The 21,649-nt window shown below is 43.6% G+C and overlaps 1 protein-coding gene across 11 annotated transcripts; it reads right to left on the reverse strand.

Annotated features, from left to right (window-relative positions):
• Window positions 1–3,998: 3,998 nt before the first annotated feature.
• Window positions 3,999–21,130, reverse strand: LOC100136252 (regulator of G-protein signalling 14). Of its 11 annotated transcripts, XM_036969531.1 has the most exons (19): window positions 21,037–21,096; window positions 20,712–20,878; window positions 20,439–20,563; window positions 17,184–17,205; window positions 16,894–17,042; window positions 15,706–15,798; window positions 14,341–14,484; window positions 13,960–14,139; window positions 13,794–13,851; window positions 13,608–13,675; window positions 13,205–13,414; window positions 13,019–13,095; window positions 12,809–12,935; window positions 12,525–12,600; window positions 12,182–12,222; window positions 12,002–12,101; window positions 11,601–11,746; window positions 4,392–4,424; window positions 3,999–4,274 (listed from the first exon to the last, which is right to left on the reverse strand). In XM_036969531.1, exons 2-18 carry the CDS (start codon window positions 20,872–20,874, stop codon window positions 4,392–4,394), a joined length of 1,812 nt encoding a protein of 603 aa, XP_036825426.1. In that variant the 5' UTR covers window positions 20,875–20,878; window positions 21,037–21,096; the 3' UTR covers window positions 3,999–4,274.
• Between the last annotated feature and the right edge of the window lie 519 nt (window positions 21,131–21,649).

The raw sequence follows: 21,649 nt of genomic DNA on the forward strand, positions 1-21,649 counted from the left end.
CACAGAACTTTCATATCAGCACTATTTTCACCCAGATCTTCTGAACCCAGGCCAGTAATAACCCCTGACAAACAAGAGAGAAACTGACACAGTGTCTCCATTCCTCCTCAGGGGAGATGGGAAGGTCCCCCATGGAAGATACAGGATCATGATATTTGTAGGTCTTCAGCTGGTATTGAAAAGAGATTAACATGGAGGATAGCAGGTGGGAGAGAAATCCTGGATTTTACCATCACATACACAAACCCGTGATAGAGGCAGTCTGGCACAGGTCCAGGATCATCCTGGATAAGGTAAATCCTGGGTAATGTTGCTAGTTCAGGTGCCAGGGCATTGGGCATTGTCTCTGTTGCCCAGTGTGGCAAGGGGAGAAACAACACAGAGCACTAGTGGGCCAGCCATAACACATGCCAGCCATAACACATGCCAGCCAAACTACTGCTACCTTCAAACATGCCAGTGTAACACTGAAAACACTACCAAGAGAACAGTGAAACATGACATTGACATTGCAACAACTTAAGGTAAATGAAAACACGACAACTTGATTAAAATCAAGGATGCGCCATATACCGTACACCTAGTGTGGAAGTACATTGGAGTCCGCAATGATTGACACCCTTAAATAAAGATCAATAATAACTGTATAAAATAATTAACATACTTAGCTGTACTGTACTTTTACTAATACAGTTGCAGAGAGAAAGAGGTTTTGTTTAAGAACACTTTTTTCCCAAAAAATAAGGGGGGTCAAAATGATTAAATCCTCTAAAGATTCTTACAATTAGTCAAAAGTTCAGTGTTTGGTCCCGTATTCCTTGCACGCAATGACTACAAGCTTGTGACTCCACAAACTTGTTGGATGCATTTGCAGTTCGTTTTCGTTGCGTTTCAAATCTTGTGCTTGATATAAATGAATGGTAAATAATGTGTCATTTTGGAGTCTCTTTTATTGGAAATAAGAATGTTTCTAAACACTTCTACATTAATGTGCATGCTACCATGATTATGGATAATCCTGAATTAACCATGAATAATAATGTGTGAGCAAGTTAGAGGGTCAAAGATCATACCCAAGACATGCTAACCTCCCCTGTTATTGGTAGCGGTTAGAGCATTTACAATAAAAGGTACTCCAAAATGACATTATTTTCCATGCATTTATATGTGGGGAAAAAATCTGAAATAAACTGAAAATGCATCCAACAAGTTTGTCAAGTCACAAACTTGATGTTGTCATTGCATGCAAGGAATATGGGAACAAATACTAAACGTTGGACTACTTTTTTATAAGAATGGGGGGATCAATTTTGACACCTACCTTTGAAAAATATATGTTTTAAAATAAAATCCCTTTCTCTGAGTAATTGTATTGGTACAGAACAAGCTCTTTCCATGACAGACTGACCTGGTGAAATGAATCTGAAAGTGGATAATCAGTCATACTGGTGACCACTGGAGAATAAACTGCATGAGCTCCATTCGAGACTATCCTACCAATGGGACATTAAAAACTGTAATATCTTATGTTTCACTGAGTTGTGGCTGAACGAGGACATGGATAATATACACAGTTGGCTGGGTCTTCCATGCGTCGGCAACACAGAACAGCTACATCCGGTAAGACAAGGGATGGTGGTCTATGTCTATTTGTCAACAACAGCTGGTGCGTGATCTCTAATATTAAGGAAGTCTCAAGGTTTTGCTCACCTGAGGTAGAATACCTAATGATAAGCTGCAGACCATGCTATTTACCAAGAGAGTTTTACTATATTTTCTGTAGCTCTCCATTTACCACCACAAACCAATTCAGGTACTAAGACCACACTCAACAAGCTGTAAAGGCCATAAGCAAACAAGAGAATGCTCACCCAGAAGCAGCATTAAAAGGGAAACCCAGACGCGAGCTCCAAAGTGAACCTATGCAAGCCTACCAGAAGAGGTAAATGTCTTCTATGCTTGCTTCGAGGCAAGCAACACTGAACCATGCATGAGAGCACTAGCTGTTCTGGACAACTGTGTGATCATGCTCTCTATGTCAGATGTGCGTAAGACCTTTAAACAGGTCAACATTCACAAAGCCAGAGGGTCAGATAGATTACCAAGAAGTGTACTCAGAGCATGTGCTGGTCAACTGGCGAGTGTCTTGACTGACATTTTCAACCGCGTCCTGACCAAGTCTATAATACCTACATGTCTCAAGCAGACCACCACAGTCCCTGTGCCCAAGAACTCCAAAGTAGCCTGCCTAAATGACTACCACCCCCGTAGCACTCACGTATGCAGCCATGAAGTGCTTTGAAAAGGCTGGTCATGGCTCACATCAACACCATCCTCCCAGAAACCCTAGACCCACTACAATTTCTATACCTCCCAAACATATCCACAGATGACCCAATCTCCATTACACTCCACACTGCCCTTTCCCACTTGGACAAGAAGAACACCTATTGCGAGAATGATGTTGACTACAGTGCAGCTTTCAACACCATAGTGCCTTCAAGGTGCAGCACTAAGCTAAGAACCCTGGGATTAAACATCTCCCTCTGCAACTGGATCCTGGACTTCCTGATGGGCCAACCACAGGTGGTGAGAGTGGGCAACAACACATCTGCCACGCTGATGCACTATTGATTGCATCACCGCTTGGTATGGCAACTGCTCGGCATCTGACCGCAAGGCGTGACAGTGGGTACTGCGTACAGCCCAGTACATCAATATGGCCAAACGTCTTGCCATCCAGGACCTCTATACCAGGCGATTTCAGAGGAATGCCCTAAAAATTGTCAAAGACTCCAGCCACCTTAGTCAAATACGTTCTCTTCTACTGCACGGCCAGCGGTACCGGATCGCCAACCCTATGTCCAAAAGGCTCCTTAACAGCTTCTACCCCCCAAGCCATTTGACTGCTAAACAGTTAATCAAATGGCTGACCAGACTATTTACATTGGCCCCCTTTTAACACTGCTGCTACTCGCTGTTAATTATCTATGCAGTCACTTTACCCCTACCTACAGATTACCTTGACTAACCTGTACATACATACCATTAGCCCCTGTACATAAGGAATCATAGCTTTCACCTGGATTCAATCCAATTGTCACATGCGTCAAATTCCACAGGTGCAGACCTTACAGTGAAATGCTTACTTACAAGCCCTTAACCAATGTTTTATTTATTTTTTATAAAGAAAATATTTAAATAACTGCAGTAAGAAAAGTAACAACAAAATGAGGCAGGGGCTACTCTTTGTGTTACTTTTCTTACTGCAGTTATTGTATATTTTCTTTAAAAAAAAAAAATATGCAATTGTTGGTTAAGGGCTTGAAAGTAAGCGTTTCACTGTACCTGTTGCATTCAACGCATGTGACAAATAAATGTGGATTTGAATCCAGGTGAAATATATGATCCCTTACTGAAGTCACTTGTCAAATCCACTTCAAATTCATTTAGATGAAGGGGAGAAAACCGGTTAAATAATTTTTTTGTTGAGACAATTGCAACATGGTTTGTGTGCGTGTTCCATTCAAAGGGTGAATGGGCAAGACAAAACATGTACGCGTCTTTGAACTAGTAGGTGGTGGTGTGGTAGGTGTCAGGCGCATTGGTTTGCATTAAGAATTGCAATGCTGCTGGGTTTCGCCACACTGAATTTGCCAACACATCACAACTGCGGGAAGCATTGGAGTCAACATGGGCCAGCATCCTTGTGGAATGCTTTCGAGACCTTGAAGAGTCCATACCTCGGCTGTTCTGAGGGCAAGTATAGTCATTATTGCTTATCTTTATCAGGGCGTCAATTTTAGACCCCACTGTACGTACACACAGCGCTTTTTTTTTTTAAATCACACTTCTCCCCAGCCCAACTTTGTCCCTCTTCTGTGAACCATGTTGACAAACTTTCTTGCTTAACTCAGAAAATGTCATGCTTCTTACTGATAAAACATTGTGTGATTATCTTCAGTATTTTGATCAGTTCTAAAGGGAAGAGACTGGTCCACTCAACAGAATTGCTTTATTGTGAAGAATACACATTCAGTTTGGTAAGTACAGAACCATCATAGGTACCCCTGTGTGTTTCTCTAATTACTCACCAACTCAGTGTTTGCTTTAAAGTAAATGTGGAAAGGCAAGTGACTGTATGCATGTATGCACGCATGTATAAATAATGAGCAGATGGAAGGCTCATGGCCCGATATTCCTGCAGGGCCAAGCCGTCGTCACTTCAGCTCCTCTGTGGAGGACAAGGGCGTCTCAGAACCTTCTGGGCCCTCCTAAAAAGGCGCACACAGTTTGGGACGTCACGGTATAAAATAACACAATTAAATCTTGCATTAGTGACTATTGATTCTGGCAATGCGGTTAGCAAGTAAGGATTCCAAACCACACACCTAGACTTTGTCCAGCCCACCTGGAAGGGATTCCTGTGAGACAAAATAGATAATAGGTTAGAGATGTGTCACGGAGAAGGAGAGGGATGAGGCAAGGGGAGGCTGCTCATCCCCCTAGTAGGCTGGATTTGGACCTGTTCTTCAACTGTTTCTGGGGGGAGGGGGGGAAATAGACTGGATAGACAGAACATAAAATACAGGGAGAGTGGCTCAATCAGAATCACACCAGTGAATAAAGCCTGGAGGGAGCAGCACAGCCAAGTGCTGAATGAAACCGGATTTATGTGGCCTGTTCAAATGCCAGCCAGGAGTTACGATGAGACAGCTGGAACAATCTTTGATCTTCTGCTCAATGGCTGGGCAATCCTCCGTTAGGTCCACAGTTATATCAAATCTAGGGTTGGCTGTACACAAATTATTTAACTCCTGTGGCCAATCGGAGGATGAGAGGATTAGCTCGTTAGTGCTTATATGTCAATGAACTAAGTCCACCAAGTGGCGACACTCACCAAGGGAGAGTATTCAAATCCTATTTTATTTGGTCACAGGCACCGAATAGAACTTACAGTGAAATGCCTACTCATAAACCCTAAATCAACAAGGCAAGTAAGATATACAAATACAAGCTAGTACTCACTTCACTGGAAGAAAAAAAAAAGAGCAGCAGTAAAATAAACAGTAGCAAGTCTAGGTACAAGGGGTACCAGTACATAGTCAATGTGCTGGGGCACAGGTTAGTCAAGGTAATATGTACATGTAGGTAGAGTTACCCTGACTATGCATAGATAAACAGGGAGTAGCAGCAGCAGAGAAGGGGGGGAGGGGGGGGAATGCAAATAGTCTGGGTAGCCATTTGATTAGATAGTCACGTGTGGCTTTAAGCTGTTTAGAAGCCTCTTGGTCCTAGACTTGGCGCAACGGTAGTGCTTGCCATGTGATAGCAGAGAGAACAGTGACTACTGCTGGAGTCTGACCAGTTTTAGGGCCTTCCTCTGACAGGTATATAGGTCCTGGATGCCAGGAAGCATGACCCCGGTGATGTACTGGTAGTACGCACTACACGCTGTAGTGCCTTGCGGTTGGACTCCGAGCAGCTGCCAGACAGTGATGCAACCGGTCAGGATGCTCTCGATGGTACAGCTTTGAGGATCTGAGGACCCATGCCAAATATTTTCAGTCTCCTGAGGGGGAATAGCCTCTGTCATGCCGTCTTCACAGCTGTCTTGGTGTGTTTGGACCATGATTATTGGTTAATAATAATAATAATAATAATAATAAATAAGTTCCTTGGTGTCCACAACCTGCTCCACTACAGCCATGTCGAGGAGAATGGAGGCACGCTCAGTCCTCCTTTTCCTGTAGTCCACAATCATCTTTGTTTCGATCACGTTGAGGGAGAGGTTGTTTTCCTGGCACCACACAGACAGGTTTCTGACCTCTTCCCTATAGAAGACCAGAGTCTAGTCCTGTGAATGGTGTTTTTCAAATCATGTTGTGGTAGAGTGACAAGCGATTGAGCCTGTGTAGGTGAAGGCACCCTGTGGATGAGGGTTTATAATCCCCAACTTCCTGCTCCCTGTAGGATTCAGCCCCATCTCATTAACTATTGATGAGAGGTGGTATACAGTGCCTTGCGAAAGTATTCGGCCCCCTTGAACTATGCAACCTTTTGCCATATTTCAGGCTTCAAACAAAGATATAAAACTATTTTTTTGTGAAGAATCAACAACAAGTGGGACACAATCATGAAGTGGAACGACATTTATTGGATATTTCAAACTTTAACAAATCAAAATCAAATTTTCTTCCCATTCCTCCTTGCAAAACAGCTCGAGCTCAGTGAGGTTGGATGGAGAGCATTTGTGAACAGCAGTTCAGTTCTTTCCACAGATTCTCGATTGGATTCAGGTCTGGAATTTGACTTGGCCATTCTAACACCTGGATATGTTAATTTTTGAACCATTCCATTGTAGATTTTGCTTTATGTTTTGGATCATTGTCTTGTTGGAAGACAAATCTCCGTCCCAGTCTCAGGTCTTTTGCAGACTCCATCAGGTTCTTCCAGAATGGTCCTGTATTTGGCTCCATCCATCTCCCCATCAATTTTAACCATCTTCCCTGTCCTTGCTGAAGAAAAGCAGGCCCAAACCATGATGCTGCCACCACCATGTTTGACAGTGGGGATGGTGTGTTCAGCTGTGTTGCTTTTACGCCAAACATAACGTTTTGCATTGTTGCCAAAAAGTTCAATTTTGGTTTCATCTGACCAGAGCACCTTCTTCCACATGTTTGGTGTGTCTCCCAGGTGGCTTGTGGCAAACTTTAAACAACACTTTTTATGGATATCTTTAAGAAATGGCTTTCTTGCCACTCTTCCATAAAGGCCAGATTTGTGCAATATACAACTGATTGTTGTCCTATGGACAGAGTCTCCCACCTCAGCTCTAGATCTCTCCAGAGTTCATCCAGAGTGATCATGGGCCTCTTGGCTGCATCTCTGATCAGTCTTCTCCTTGTATGAGCTGAAAGTTTAGAGGGACGGCCAGGTCTTGGTAGATTTGCAGTGGTCTGATACTCCTTCCATTTCAATATTATCGCTTGCACAGTGCTCCTTGGGATGTTTAAAGCTTGGGAAATCTTTTTGTATCCAAATCCGGCTTTAAACGTCTTCACAACAGTATCTCGGACCTGCCTGGTGTGTTCCTTGTTCTTCATGATGCTCTCCGCGCTTTTAACGGACCTCTGAGACTATCACAGTGCAGGTGCATTTATACGGAGACTTGATTACACACAGGTGGATTGTATTTATCATCATTAGTCATTTAGGTCAACATTGGATCATTCAGAGATCCTCACTGAACTTCTGGAGAGAGTTTGCTGCACTGAAAGTAAAGGGGCTGAATAATTTTGCACGCCCAATTTCAGTTTTTGATTTGTTAAAAAAGTTTGAAATATCCAATAAATGTCGTTCCACTTCATGATTGTGTCCCACTTGTTGATTCTTCACAAAAAAAATAAAATACAGTTTTATATCTTTATGTTTGAAGCATGAAATGTGGCAAAAGGTCAAAGTTCAAGGGGGCCAAATACTTTCGCAAGGCACTGTAAATTGACTCCTTATTACCATGACGTCAAACGTTAGCCACAATCACCACATGTACCGTTCCATTTCCATGCAGCATCTAACCATTAATCTGGTCAAAAAAATAATTAAAACACATCCCTAGCCCAGCAATAGATTAACACTTTTTTCAAAGAGCTGCACCCCAACACCAGCGTCGGCTTGAACAGTACAAATACATGGGCCACAATACACTGAGCCACACTACAGTTGATGCCTCATTACTCTTAAAAGGGGCAATGTATAGTACATCATAGTGCAACATTGTATTGAAATGTATAACGCATCATACTGTAACGTTGTATCGCAACAAAGAGTTCCTGGCATGAGCATTTCTCCCTCAAAAGGTGGATGGAGTTTTCTACGGTAGTCTGTCAGTCTGAGGCAATTGATCTAGATGTTGATTTCAGGCCTGACTGGACTCTTTCCTCCTCATCCCAGAATCCCTTGTGTTATAGAAGTGCTATTTAAAATGAGGACCTGTAGAATAAAGTTGCCCCAGTGGAACACTGAACACTCAGAAAACACCGCCTATCGATTAGTCCACATGACTGACTCCGTAACAGCCAAGGTGACAGATACAAATTGGACACTTAGGTGTGTGTGTGTGTGTGTACTATCCACACACAGCATCATAGGCACACAAACACAACATGAGGAATGTCCTTACAGACTTCAGCTAGGTTGGCAAAAAAAATATATATATAATTCACCCTGTCTGCAACTCAAGTTTCTTCCCCCCACCATGAGAGAGACAGAAAAGGGTAGCTAGGTTTCCATCCAATTGGCGACAGATTTATGCAAATATTCTAAATTCTGCTGCATTTTCCCAGGGATAATATTAGCTATGCTAGATGTTAGGGGGTTAAGGTCAGGGTTAGCTAACATGCTAAGTTGCTAATTAACAAAAATCCTAAAAGATCTCCATGAAATTCAAACACGCATTATAAACCCGATAATCCTAATTACGTTTTCGCCTCAAGTAACCAACTGTTTTTTTGTAACCACACCAAATGTATCATATACTAATTTGAGCATCTTGGATTTACATTTACTACGTTAAGTTTAGTCTGAGACCAGGCTGACCGACGGTGTGTTTCTACCAAATGATTTACATTTTTTACATAAGTCAGTACGTGATGATGTAGTGCACACAACATTTACTTCTGCCACGTAGGTGTTCATGTACCGAATAAAAATCAAAAGTTCAATGTGTTTCCATTATATTTCACTCTACCGATAGTGGTAACAAGACAATTTATGTTTGATCCAAAAATGTGGTCTGGGCCTTCGTATGGACGGTGTGACAAACGCAGAGCCTCTGGAGGAATGCAGAGGTCAAATTGAGCACCGTCATGTGCCTCCGAAATTTTGTAACAATGCTGAGGGCTCCGTATGGACAATGGTTAACGGTAGGTGGGGTGCTCAGCAAAGCACACGTTGCCCTGACTTCTGCAGAGGCTGTATCACCGTAACTGCAGATGTTGGATTGACCATGCAGCGCCTACCCGCACAGCATCTGTTGGCTCAAGTCTGTGTGCCAAGGCCAGAGTAGGCACATTTAACAGTTATAGACGCTGCATGGTCAAATCTACAGTACGCATTCACCACCTGCTGTTCTGAGTGAAGACATCATTAATCTGCAGTTCTGAATGATGACAGCCTGCCATCCACTCTTACACAGATATGACCTGATATTTACCTCAGTATTGAGTGCACTTATTCCCACAACCACATGGTCTTTTCAAACTCATTCGAACCCCCCCCCCGCCCAAAAAAATGACATTTATCACCCCTCCTCCACAAAGTAGTACCTGACAGAGGCACATTATCACTTGAGACAACCTATTGGGTGTCATTTAGCTACAGCAGCAGAGTATTAGAGTGGGTAGAAAACCCCACAGTCCGGTCTGTCACTCAGGTGGTTCCAAACACCTACTAGGCAGTTCCCCAATGTCATAGTCAATTCATACCTAATAAAGAAACTGACAAGCAGAAACGTGGAGGGCCGAGTGTCACCACCTAGCTAGCGTCGGCGCTGGTGACAATTCGATCAGAGATGTGGGAATTGGAGTCACTATTACAGCCTACGAACACATAAGTCATGAGAATCACATAACCACCCCACTGAGTCCAAGGACGTGTCCTACACAGTACATGATCACTGGCCAGCAGCTTTACTACAGTTATATCCACCCTTTCTACGAATCCTGAAAGAGTTATCAATGCTGCCTCACTCTCCCTGGCATTTAGTCACAGCTCAGCCATAAACGGCTCACCTGATCCTGAAATCAGTTCCTTACAGTCGCCACCATTTCAGAGTTACCATAGAACAGTCTCCACCCCCCACTGGCCAAGCATACAGCCTGCCGCTGTGTTAAGCCTATAGCCATTAACTCACCAACTGTTTCTACAAGCACTTACTGTCTAATGGATGGGTCTAGTTTTACACAAGCCATGCATTCCAATCCATAGCCTAATGCCTGCCGGAGTATCTCAGCACCCGTTAAATTAAAAGGATCGAGTTAAGAGGTAGGACAAATATGCCACCACCTGATTTATATTCTACACATACATAGACCGGGATAATGTACATTACCGCAAATATGAAACACATTTTAACTACAGTGAGTGCCATTTTCAAATGACAAAGCGTTCACACCCACCACGCTTACCTTGTCCACTGCCTGGTCTTATGGCACTACGTGAACGTTACATATGGGTCTGCATGCGATAAGGCAATTTGGTCTAGATAGCTGACAGCATCAATTACAGCTAAGCATCATCCGAGAGCGAGATAAAACAGACAGGATGAGAGAGTACATGTAGAGCACCGATGACTGAACACGTCCAGAAATTGCCGGAGGAAAATGACAGATTGCACATCTAGTGGTTTGCATCCTCTGATCAGTCCGGTGTGTGTAATATAAAAAGGTGAAGACACTACTCCATTAACTTTTAAATTTCTCTGAAGGATTGTCTTTCTTTGACCGAACAAAAATGAAGTGTAATAACTAATGCTTTCAAAACTATTTCACACCATTCCCATCCAGAGACACACACCCCATACAAGGGAAGTGGCTTCAGAGGGGCACCGTCAAGCAACAAGTTTATGGAGATGAAGCCAAGCTGCGATTGGCTCCTAGACAGGTGACGAACCAGTCACAGCGCAGTCCAAGTGGCATGTTGAATTCAGATGACGTCACTCAGATCAGAGAACTAAAATAGTGTGTAATTACGTTGGATGCGCGTAGTCTGTCCTTGAGACATTACACTGACGGACATGAGTGTAACCAGTCAGCTAGAGGTACATAGATCAATGATAGTTGATTTATTAATGTGCAATGAATGGAAAGGTAAGTTAATACTGAAGTTAGACCCTGAATAGCACTCTGATAACAGACAGAAGGATTGACCGTCACAGAGGACCTGGCATTCAAAGGATTGACCATCACAGAGGACCTGGCATTCAAAGGATTGACCGTCACAGAGGACCTGGCATTCAAAGGATTGACTATCACAGAGGACCTGGCATTCAAAGGATTGACCGTCACAGAGGACCTGGCATTCAAAGGATTGACCGTCACAGAGGACCTGGCATTCAAAGTGCAAACACAGCAAACAATGTGCTCAAAAGTATTACATGCCAGATAGTCAATTAAACGAACTCACAAGAGAAAAGTGCTAAAATAAAACCAGTTAAATCTCAAATCACATGTACTCAAAGTGCTTAGTTAAATATAAAGTTCAACTTAGAGATGCAAGACCCTCATGAATTAAGTCATTCCTTGATTCCAAAAGAACTGAATTCAGGGGAGGAATTGGAACCTATAACAGACTCTGCATTTCATTACATTTTGTACAAAAGTATGACAAGACATGTCTCTGAGCTTAGACAATCATAGGCAAAGTGCTAGACTATTGCTCTTAATAGTTGGGGTCTTCATGTATACAGTTTGTTAAAATTTTAACCCCCCCACACGTTTGGAACCTGATGAGTGACAGACTCCAGACTCCAACAGGGGTGGGAGTGGAGTTGGGATGGTTCTGACTCCTCAGTGTCTGTGGGTGCTCCATCCCCCTGTCACCTCTCCAGCCTCCCCCTGTTGAGTCTCCTGGTCATGGACAGGTGGTTTCAGGAGGAACTGGGGCAGCTCCAGGTGTTCCTTGGTCAGCAGGCCTCTCTGGTCATCCACCCTACAGGCCTGGGCCCTGGATAACAGCTCCATCATCACTGAGACAGGAGGGAGGAGGCATGGAGAAAGAGAAATACATGAAGTTTCTCAGATTAGGGCTAACAGCTACTACTAGGTCATCTATAGGGTTTAGTCCCATTACAGCTACTAGGTCATCTATAGGGTGTCGTCCCATTACAGCTACTAGGTCATCTATAGGGTTTAGTCCCATTACAGCTACTAGGTCATCTATAGGGTTTAGTCCGGTGACAGGTGCAGTAAATAAGCCATGGCCCCATGGTTCTGACTCGTACCCTCCATCTCATGGTTTTTCCTGACCCTGGGCTTGGCTCCGGGTCCGTCTGCCTGAGGAGACCCATGGACCTCTGGGCCTACTGGAGATCTACCGCTCTCCTGTGTTCAGAACACCACACACATTTTACTTTAAGCTTTGGACTCCCAAACATCCTGGCTGTCAAAAGTGCAGGACTCACCTGTGTGACTGGAGTTTGGCCACTGATCCTGGGACTGCCAACTGGAATGACAAGAGAGTAGTAAGTTCTAGATAGGCTACTGTACACATTATGGGGTTTGACATCTGGGAAAATCCCAAGTGTCACATAGAAGAATAAAACATGGACACACAACCAAGTATCTCCCAGTAATGAGTAGTCCTCAGGGAGTGACCACTTATCCAAAGTGAAGGCAGTTGTGGTTACGGAGTTTAAAAAGGTCTGGAACACCAGTTAGGACACACAACACCAGAACAATGCCCAGTCCTGGCCACCATCGGGACAAAGCACTAGTTAACATGTGTGCTAATATGTATGTATTCACCTTTGTCCAGCTGCAGCTTCTTATTGGCCAGTTTGAACACACTAGTGTTCATGCTCAGTGGCACATCACTCCCACTCTGCAAAACAGGATATGTTCACACAAACCTCTCACACTCAAAATCTTATTTTCCCTAACCCATACCTTAACACTTAAACCCCCTAGAAATAGCATTTGACCTTAAGGGGATGAACAAAATGTACCCTGTTGGTCAAATGTGTTTGTTTACTATTCATGGGGACTTCTCCTCCCTACAAGTACAAGTAAACACGTCCATACACACCCACCATGGTGACCCGGGCCTGGTGTGATGCGAGTTGGTGTTTCTGTAGTATCGCAGACAGGGCATCCTGCAGAGTCTTACTGGACTTCACCATGATGCCCACTGTCTTACCAGTGAACACCACCTCCAACCTGAAACACACAAACACATATCAACACAGCACACAAGCACTGAGGGTCAGTAAGACAGAAAGAGGAAGTGACAGATGACTCACGCAAACGTCACCCTCAGCTCCAGGGAGACTTGCTGGTTCCTCAGTATTGAACAGTCCTGCTCCAGAGATAAGGGCTTCTATAGGAGGACATATTGGTAACTGTCATTTAGGATGTTGAGAGGTGACGTGAGCATTGTTGACACCATTTAAACCTCTGGCTGGAAGACGACTCCCATTTTGGCTCACCCTGTCCTTTCCATGGAGGTAGATAATGATGTCTTTGAGGGGGAAGCCTCTCTTCTCACAGAGGCCAGACAGCATTTCTCTGAGGGGGAGGCCGGGCCGTATGGGGGCCAGGGATGCACTGCCATCAGGCAGGTAGACACAGCAGTAACCTCCCTCCACACTACCGCAACCATCACCCTGCCCCTGGTCTGAGAGACCAGAGCGACCATTCTAGACAAGAGAAGTCAGGGAGAAAGGGGGGCAGGTAGAGAGGGAGAAAGGGGAGCAGTAGAGGTAGTGATGGAGAGAGGGTTGAGAATGAATGGTTATACTTAATCTTCCATGTCTCTCACACACACATATTATTATTTTTTGTTACCTAATCTCCTCCCACATCCCAGATGACCAAGTATGATGAATTTACCTCTACACTGCTGTTGGACATCCGATAGTCCTTACGAGACACATTCACCTTGGTGTATGACAAGTCTACTGAGAGGGGAGAGAGTGACAGGGAGGAGAGAGAAACAGACAGAGGGTAAACATAAACTAGAGAATATCACAGAGTTAGACAAGAGATTTGGAGGTTTATGGCTGAGGGGAAGCCTACCTCCCCACGATCCCCTCTTCTCCCGCTGCTTATCCCTCTGATGAACACAGGTTACAAGCTATTACGCAAACACAACCACACACATCCAAATTGAATAATTGAAATGGTCCTCATTAACGGTCAAAACGTTGCTTTCATAGTCATTGTTGAAGTCCATCCATCCCACCTTCTTGTTGTCATTGAGGGAGCGGCTAAAGGTGGCCATGTTCTCCCATGATCCTGTGCTGGTAGGTTCAGCAGGGATGTTGGGTAGTGGCCTGCCCTCCACACTGGCCAGGGTACACTTCTGGTAAAGAGGGGAGCGGACGAAGCGCCTGTAGCTGTCCATCTTCATCAACTTTAAAATCTGATCCAGGGAGGCAGGGACAAAGACACCAGTTACTGGAATGGCACTGGACTTTCCACACTATTACACTAGAGTTGGTCATGAGTTTGAGGTGTTCTACAATCGCCTTCAAACAAAACTGAATTCCAAGCGTGTAACATGCACTAGCTAGCTGGTCTCTGTGAGCTGTGTATACGGCAGGCAGATGGCAGCAGAGCTGACCTGTTTCTGGGCCTTGTCAAACATTCCAGCTGTAGGCTTCAGCAGGTCCTTCTCCTCCACGCGAGCCGTGTCGTCGATGTTCACAGCGTAGGGAGCGTGGTCAGACAGGTATGTCTGGAAGATGGCATGAGCCTCCTCACTTAACTATGGGAATAAGAAGAGTCCCAAGTGACACCCTATACCCCATTTAGGGCCCTGGTCAAAAGTAGTACACTATCAGAAGTAGTGCACCATATAGGGAATAGGGCCATTACCAGTGATGCATCAGTCCAGCTCTACAATCTGGTACAAACAGACACACAACTCTCCTTCCTCAGTCCCTACTGTAACACATCTATTCAACATACCTGTTGTGACTAGGGGGCAGTATTTTCATTTTTGAAGAAAAAAACATTCCCGTAGTAAACGGGATATTTTGTCAGGACAAGATGCTAGAATATGCATATAATTGACAGCTAAGGATAGAAAACACTAAAGTTTCCAAAACTGTAAAAATATTGTCTGTGAGTATGACAGAACTGATGTTGCAGGCAAAGCCTGGGAAAATCCAATCCGGAAGTGCCTCATGTTTTGAAAGCGCTGCGTTCCAATGTGTCCCTATTGAGCAGTGAATGGGCTATCAACCAGATTACTCTTTCTCCGTATTCCCGAAGGTGTCTACAACATTGGGACATAGTTTTACGCATTTATGTTGAAGAATACCCGTCATCGGCTACATTGCGCAAGTGGTCACCTGATGCTCCCAGAGAGATTCTCGCGTAAAATACAGAGGTAGCCATTACTCCAATCGGTCCTACTGAAAAACGAATTGTCCCGTCGGATATATTATCGAATAGATATTTGAAAAACACCTTGAGGATTGATTATAAACAACGTTTGCCATGTTTCCGTCAATATTATGGAGCTAATTTGGAATATGTTTAGCCGTTTTCATGACTGCAATTTCCGTTGCCTACAAATACAATATTTTTGGAAAAAAGGAACATTTGCTATCTAACTGGGAGTCTCGTGAGTGAAAACATCCGAAGCTCATCAAAGGTAAACGATTTAATTTGATTGCTTTTCTGATTTCCATGACCAAGTTACCTGCTGCTAGCTGGACAAAACCCTATGCTAGGCTATCGATAAACTTACACAAATGCTTGTCTAGCTTTGGCCGTAAAGCACATTCTGAAAATCTGAGATGACAGGGTGATTAACAAAAGGCTAAGCTGTGTCTCAATATTATTCATTTGTGATTTTCATGAATAGGAATATTTATGTCCTTTGCGTTACGCTAATTAGTGTCAGGCGATGATTATGCTCCCGCATGCGGGATGGGGAGTCACTAGAGGTTATTAAGAGAAGACAGGAATAAGCCCATACCTCTTTCATCCGGGTGGGTGGAATCTCCCGGAACTTTTCGCAGGCCTGATAGAACAGGATATTCTCCGCACTCACCTCTGACCTCAGGAAGGCCTGCGTGACAACATAGACCTGATGAACAGATGACCTACCATACAGCTCCCGTCAGATCTGATCAACAGATGACCTATTCACTAAATAACATTTAAAATATGACCGTATGCCTCAAAATATTTAGCTGTACAACCTGGAATAGTATTTGTGAGTTATGATGAGGCATCGCTGTACCGCTGCCATATCCCGCAGGTCCAGAGAGTAAATCAAATGCACCTATAGGTCTACGGCTAGCCAATCAGATACAGGCATCAGTTCGGTAAAATAACAATTATTTCAATGTATGCTTACTCAGCTGTGGCGCAAATAATATAAGTGATCTGTTACCAGTGTGATCAGAAACCTCAAATTTAGAAATGGTTACTTGTCTGAGAATAACATTGGCTATGCTTGAATTGCCCTGCCAAGATGCAGGGATAATGCATTGGGCCTATAGCCTACTGCACAAACCTCGGTACACAACTGTTTTAAATAGGTTATTGTTAAATAGGCTTGCATTTTTTTTTTCTTTTCATCTGAGCAGTAGATCTCAGCTAGCAGGTATTTTAACTTTTTAACCCCTTTCTCTCCCCAATTATGAACTTGTTTCAGCGCTGCAACTCCCCCAATGGGCTCAGGAGGTGAAAGTTGAGTCATGCGTTCCCCAAAACAATGACCCGCTAAACCACACTTCTTAACACCCGCCCGCTTTACCCGGAAGCCGGCTGCACCAATGTGTTGGAGGAAACACCATTTAACTGATGATCGAAGTCAGCCTGCAGGTGCCTGGCAGGCCACAACGAGTCGCTAGAGCGCGATGAGCCATGTAAAGCCCCCTCAGCCAAACTCTCCCTTAACCCAAATGACACTGGGCCAAATGTCTGCCACCCTATGGGACTCCCGGTCGGTTGTGACAGCCTGGGAACGAACTCGGGTCTGCAGTTACCCCTTAAACACTTCAGTGCATTAGACCGTTGCGTCACTCAAGAGGCCTAACATTTTATAATAAACAACGTATTTTAATGGTCATTAGGTTTAGGGCACAGCATGCTCTTCAAAATAAGCTAGTTCTCAATTAAAAGCAATGATTTCTGAAGCTGAGTGCGTGTGGCTCACCTTGAAGTAGCATACTCCCATGGGGTCTTCCAATAGCGTCTCGAAGGACACAGCCCAGCTGACGACACTGCTGGCCTGGGCAGCTCCCCCTTGGGCCTCTGGCAGACTGGTACAACTGCCCCCAGAGCCACGACCAGACATGTTCAGCTCTGAGAAAATCACACACACTAATAAAACCCATCCACACCCTGAAGCCTCAGGGAAGCAGACTGACACTACTACCCGCACAGGCATGCTCATATTTGAGAAACAGCTCTGAGACAGACAGGCACAAACACACACAGGCTTACCGCCATCTGACACTGCCTGGCTCTGCAGAGACAAGGGGAAAGTGTGTCAGTCTCAGTCAAATACAATATCACATGATCCATCAATACAACAGTTCCACAGACGTTAAAATCTAAAGTCAGTAATGTAAAAGTGGAGACCAACTTCGTGGAATAGAAATACAGACCAACGTTATGGACCAGAATACCATTCAAAACAGGAACAATCTTACAATCACTCAACCAGGTATTGACAATGAGAAATCTCAGGCAGTGAATGAAGGACAAAAACACACCAATGCAGCATCAGGAAGTGATAGTGAAGACAAACAGCTGCATGTCTTTGATCTGACAGCTCTCCTCTACGTTAGAGCACTCAAGCAGGCAAGGCCCCAGCTCACACAGGAAGAGTGGGTGTCACTGTACTGCTCTCATTCAGCTTTCAGGACAGAGAATGTTTTTTTTTTTTCAGCTCCAGTGAAGCTTATACGTCATGTTCTTTCCCAAGGAAAGGTGAATTCGGGACAGGAATGTGCATGCTGTACTGAATGCAAACAAAAGACAAGCAGACATTCTACATTTCAGAGCACACTCGATGGACCTAAGCAAACCCTACAGCCTCATGCATAAGGTGCATGCTAACTGCTAAGATGAGGAAACATAACTTTATGAGTCCACTAGGAGTGTTCTGGTTCTGGGGAGGTGTTCATAAAGCATCTTAGAGTAGGAGTGCTGATCTAGGATCAGGTCCTCTCTGTCCATGTCTTATTAAGATCCGAAGTTAACTAGTCCTAGATCAGCATTCGTACTCCGAGACGCTTTATGAATACGGTCCCTGATGAAAGACAAGATCCTTGAAAACTCACTGTTGTGTACAATAGTGACGCTGCAAATGACGACAAGATGCGTCCTTCCACGAGACCACCATAAGCATGCATTTCTTTGAGCGTGGGCACTCCAATCACGCCACTCCTCGTATCCACCCGGACTCACTTAAGATGTCTCAACAGCCTCCTGAGGATATGAGTAATTTCCCTGACATCACCACCCAGTGTTATGTGACTCAGTCATCAGTGATTGCGCCACAGAGGCAGAGGGACGGGTGGAGACACCACCACATGCCATAGAGATTGGATGTGATATCGCTGAGGGCAATCTGTAAACAATGTCTGTATACTTTGACAGTGGCTTAGATGCCTAGTCAGTTTCACTAACAGCCAACATTGTCTTGTAGCAGCTTTGGTATCACACCCCAGTCTACTTGGCAGCAGCTTCATAGTTAATAAAAAAATCACATGGTCTTCGCCTGAAAGGCATTACTCAAACAGAAACAGCGGTTTAAAGCATAGCCCTTTTCTCCATTGATAGCGGAGCACAAATGTCAGGAAACCCTTTAAAAGCAGGTTAAATCTCCTATGGAAATAGCAATTATGAAAACGTTTTAAAAACAAATTCTAATAAAGTCAACAGTTGGAGACTGGATGAAGACACTCCAAACTTTTAGAATGTTTATAATCCAGATGTTGACTGAATTATAGCACATAAAACATTTCTGGCACAGACCGATGGAGTTCAGTAATTTGGGGGAATTAAGGTTTCAATTTGTCAAATGTCAGTCTATTTTTTGCGAACGCACTCATACATTGTATCAGGTATTTTGTTAATATGTTGCAGACATAAATCACTAATCTGAGTGTTCATTTTCAGAAGTAGCTTTCATTTCAACGCATTTGTAAACATTGCAACTGTATAAAATTACTTCAATTGCATAAAAAAAAATGAACATCCATCAAAGGAGCTCTTTGTGATGTAAGTGTCTAGACGATGCATTAAATCCCTGTCAAAAGCTTTAGCGTTCTTAGAGATTCAAAGGAAAGACAATGTATCCCATTTCAGGCATTATGCACAGACAGGTCATTACAAACACTTCCACAGTTGTAATGTCGGGATCAGTGTCCCTTCCACGGGACTGATGAGCTAACGCGATTAGCATGAGGTTGTAAGTAACAAGAACAGACATATCCGATATTGGCAGAAAGCTTAAATTCTTGAAAATCTAACTGCGATGTCCAATTTACAGTAGCTATTACAGTGAAATAATACCATGCTATTGTTTGAGTGCACAATTTTGAACATGAAGTAATTAAAACAAATTAGGCAGTCTCGATTCCAAATTTTGAACAGAAATGCAGTGGTTCATTGGATCAGGCCAAAACGTTACACACTGCTGCCATTGAGTGGCCAAAATCAAACCACACCTGGGCTGGAATAATACATTATGGCCTCGCCCTTGCATTTCAAAGATTTGTACAAAAGAACAGTTGTTTTTTTCTTTGTATTGTCTTTCACCAGATCTATTGTGTTATATTCTACTACATTCCATTAACATTTCCATAAACTTCAAAATGTTTCCTTTCAAATGATAACAAGAATATGCACATCCTTGCTTCAGGGCCTGAGCTACAGGCAGTTAGCCTTGGGTATATCATTTTAAGCAAAAATTAAAAGGGAATAACACCTTAGAAGAAAAAAAATGGCACAGAGTATGGAAGAGTTGCAGGAGTAAAACAAAAGGAATCAATCCTACGAGATTTGTGTCAAATGAATTTTGCTCCCCTCAAACACAGGAAATAGATGGCTGAAAAAAAAAACAGATCCTGAGGTGGGTGGGGCATGCGCATTGGCAATAGATCCTTAGGTGACCCAGAAGGAATCTTGACTTGAGGCCAGCTCTAGATAGGGCAGTGGAGAGCAATCCAGAAGGACTCAATGTTTTGAACAACGCAGATAGAATTTTGTTGAGTTGACTCCTGCTATACATGGTAGAGATACATGTCTGTTCACATGATATATATCTATCTGAACAGTATGTAACATTACACCTCACTGAATTCAACCCAAGTCTACAGAGAAACAGACAACTTACCATGTGACCAACACCAGGAACACCCAGAGTCTTTATGATCTTAGACATAGCTGAAGTACCGGTGGGAATCCAAAATTATGCGCACCCATTGAGGGTGTCACAGCGAAGTGATCCACCCTGCACTGACACACTTAGGTCCTCCTCATTCAGGACTCCCTGTCATTTCCTGTCTGAAAGGAAGGGTTGCTGTGGCAATGGGCCGCAAAAGGGGAAGCAGGGTTACAGTGATCAAACTGCTTTCATCTTGGCTCTTGAGAAACTCTCTGATGTGGGTGGTGTGCTTGTGTTCCTGTCCTACTGTATTTCAGACTAGACAGTGTAGGCTGTGAGACTTAACTCAGGTGAAAACTCACCAGAGCAAATATGGCTACCTGATATAGCACCAACAGTGCATTATGAGAACAGGTTGTGGATCCAACCACAAGAGCTGTGACTGCGCTTCCCACCCCATTAGAGATAGCGTTGTCACCAGCCAGCCCTATAATTGCCAGTGGATAAAGGCACATCCAGTCAAAGATTAAAACATTCAATAGGCTACTCAAAGTAAATATTTCCAGAAGAAAATTGTCTAGTTTATTTCCAAAAATGCCAACGAGTTGTTTGAGTCTTTCTACAATTAGGCATACCTTTATTTGAGTTGGTGGACAGGTATTGTTGTAGGCGTTCAGTTTCCCAAACTTGTACTGAGCAGTTCTCTTCGCCAGCCAAGAGAGACTTCGGCAGAGCCCGCTGAAGGCCACCATCTTCCGGAGAAAAAGCTTTTGGGACTGAATTAAAATGTATTTGCATAGCACTATGTGAGAGAGGTGTTTGATAAGAAAGCAGTTAAAAATATAAACTACTGCTTGAAGAGTCTGCAAATATTGAAAAGGAAAGATGCATTTGAAGAAGATATACTATTTAGAAACATAAGAATATATGTTATAATTCAGACATAGACCCATAGCCTACCTACAAAAACTGTTTGGATCACCAATTTAGTTCACCTTGCCTCTCTCCAAGTCAAAGTTCAGGGCACGGTGCTAGAAACACTTATGGATCAAATCTAAAAGCCAATGAAGTAGAGCCAATCAAGTGGAGCCAATCAAGTGGAGCCAATCAAGTGGAGCCAATCAAGTGGAGCCATTCAAGTGGAGCCAATCAAGTGGAGCCAATCAAGTGGACCTTAAATGCATGTCCGGCGCGTGATCAAAATGAAGAAATAGCAGCTCATCTCTCTTATTCTTCACCTTTTCGTACTAGTGTGGCAAACCAACATTTACAGAACAGATTCTCTTTTTTTTATGAGGTAGGACATGGCACATCCACATTGCTGCTTTAGGGGACAGTGCTGTAATCTCTCAGCCCAATAGAATGTCATTCCATCAGCAGAGGAGAGCAGAGCAGAGAGGCTGTCACAGGAATATATGGGTCAGGGGACCTTCTCCTGCCCAGACTTATAGGAATTGATTTATTTGAGCTCTCTGGGAGGAGAAAAATGTGTTTATCCTCAGTTAGGCAGGCCTGAATAAATGACGGCAAATCACTGCAAGTTTTAAATGGTAAAAGAAACCAAAAGAGGGAG

The sequence above is a fragment of the Oncorhynchus mykiss genome, chromosome 31 (genome assembly GCF_013265735.2).
Source record: "Oncorhynchus mykiss isolate Arlee chromosome 31, USDA_OmykA_1.1, whole genome shotgun sequence".
NCBI classification, from domain to species: domain Eukaryota; kingdom Metazoa; phylum Chordata; class Actinopteri; order Salmoniformes; family Salmonidae; genus Oncorhynchus; species Oncorhynchus mykiss.

Coding starts and splice junctions, on each gene's coding strand:
- LOC100136252 (XM_036969531.1), bottom strand. CDS start 20,874: ATGCAAATACATTTTAATTCAGTCCCAAAAGCTTTTTCTCCGGAAGAT. Junction 12,102..12,181: donor GCCAAACTCCAGTCACACAG/GTGAGTCCTGCA, acceptor TTCTGAACACAG/GAGAGCGGTAGATCTCCAGT. Junction 11,747..12,001: donor GAAAAACCATGAGATGGAGG/GTACGAGTCAGA, acceptor CTCCTGTCTCAG/TGATGATGGAGCTGTTATCC.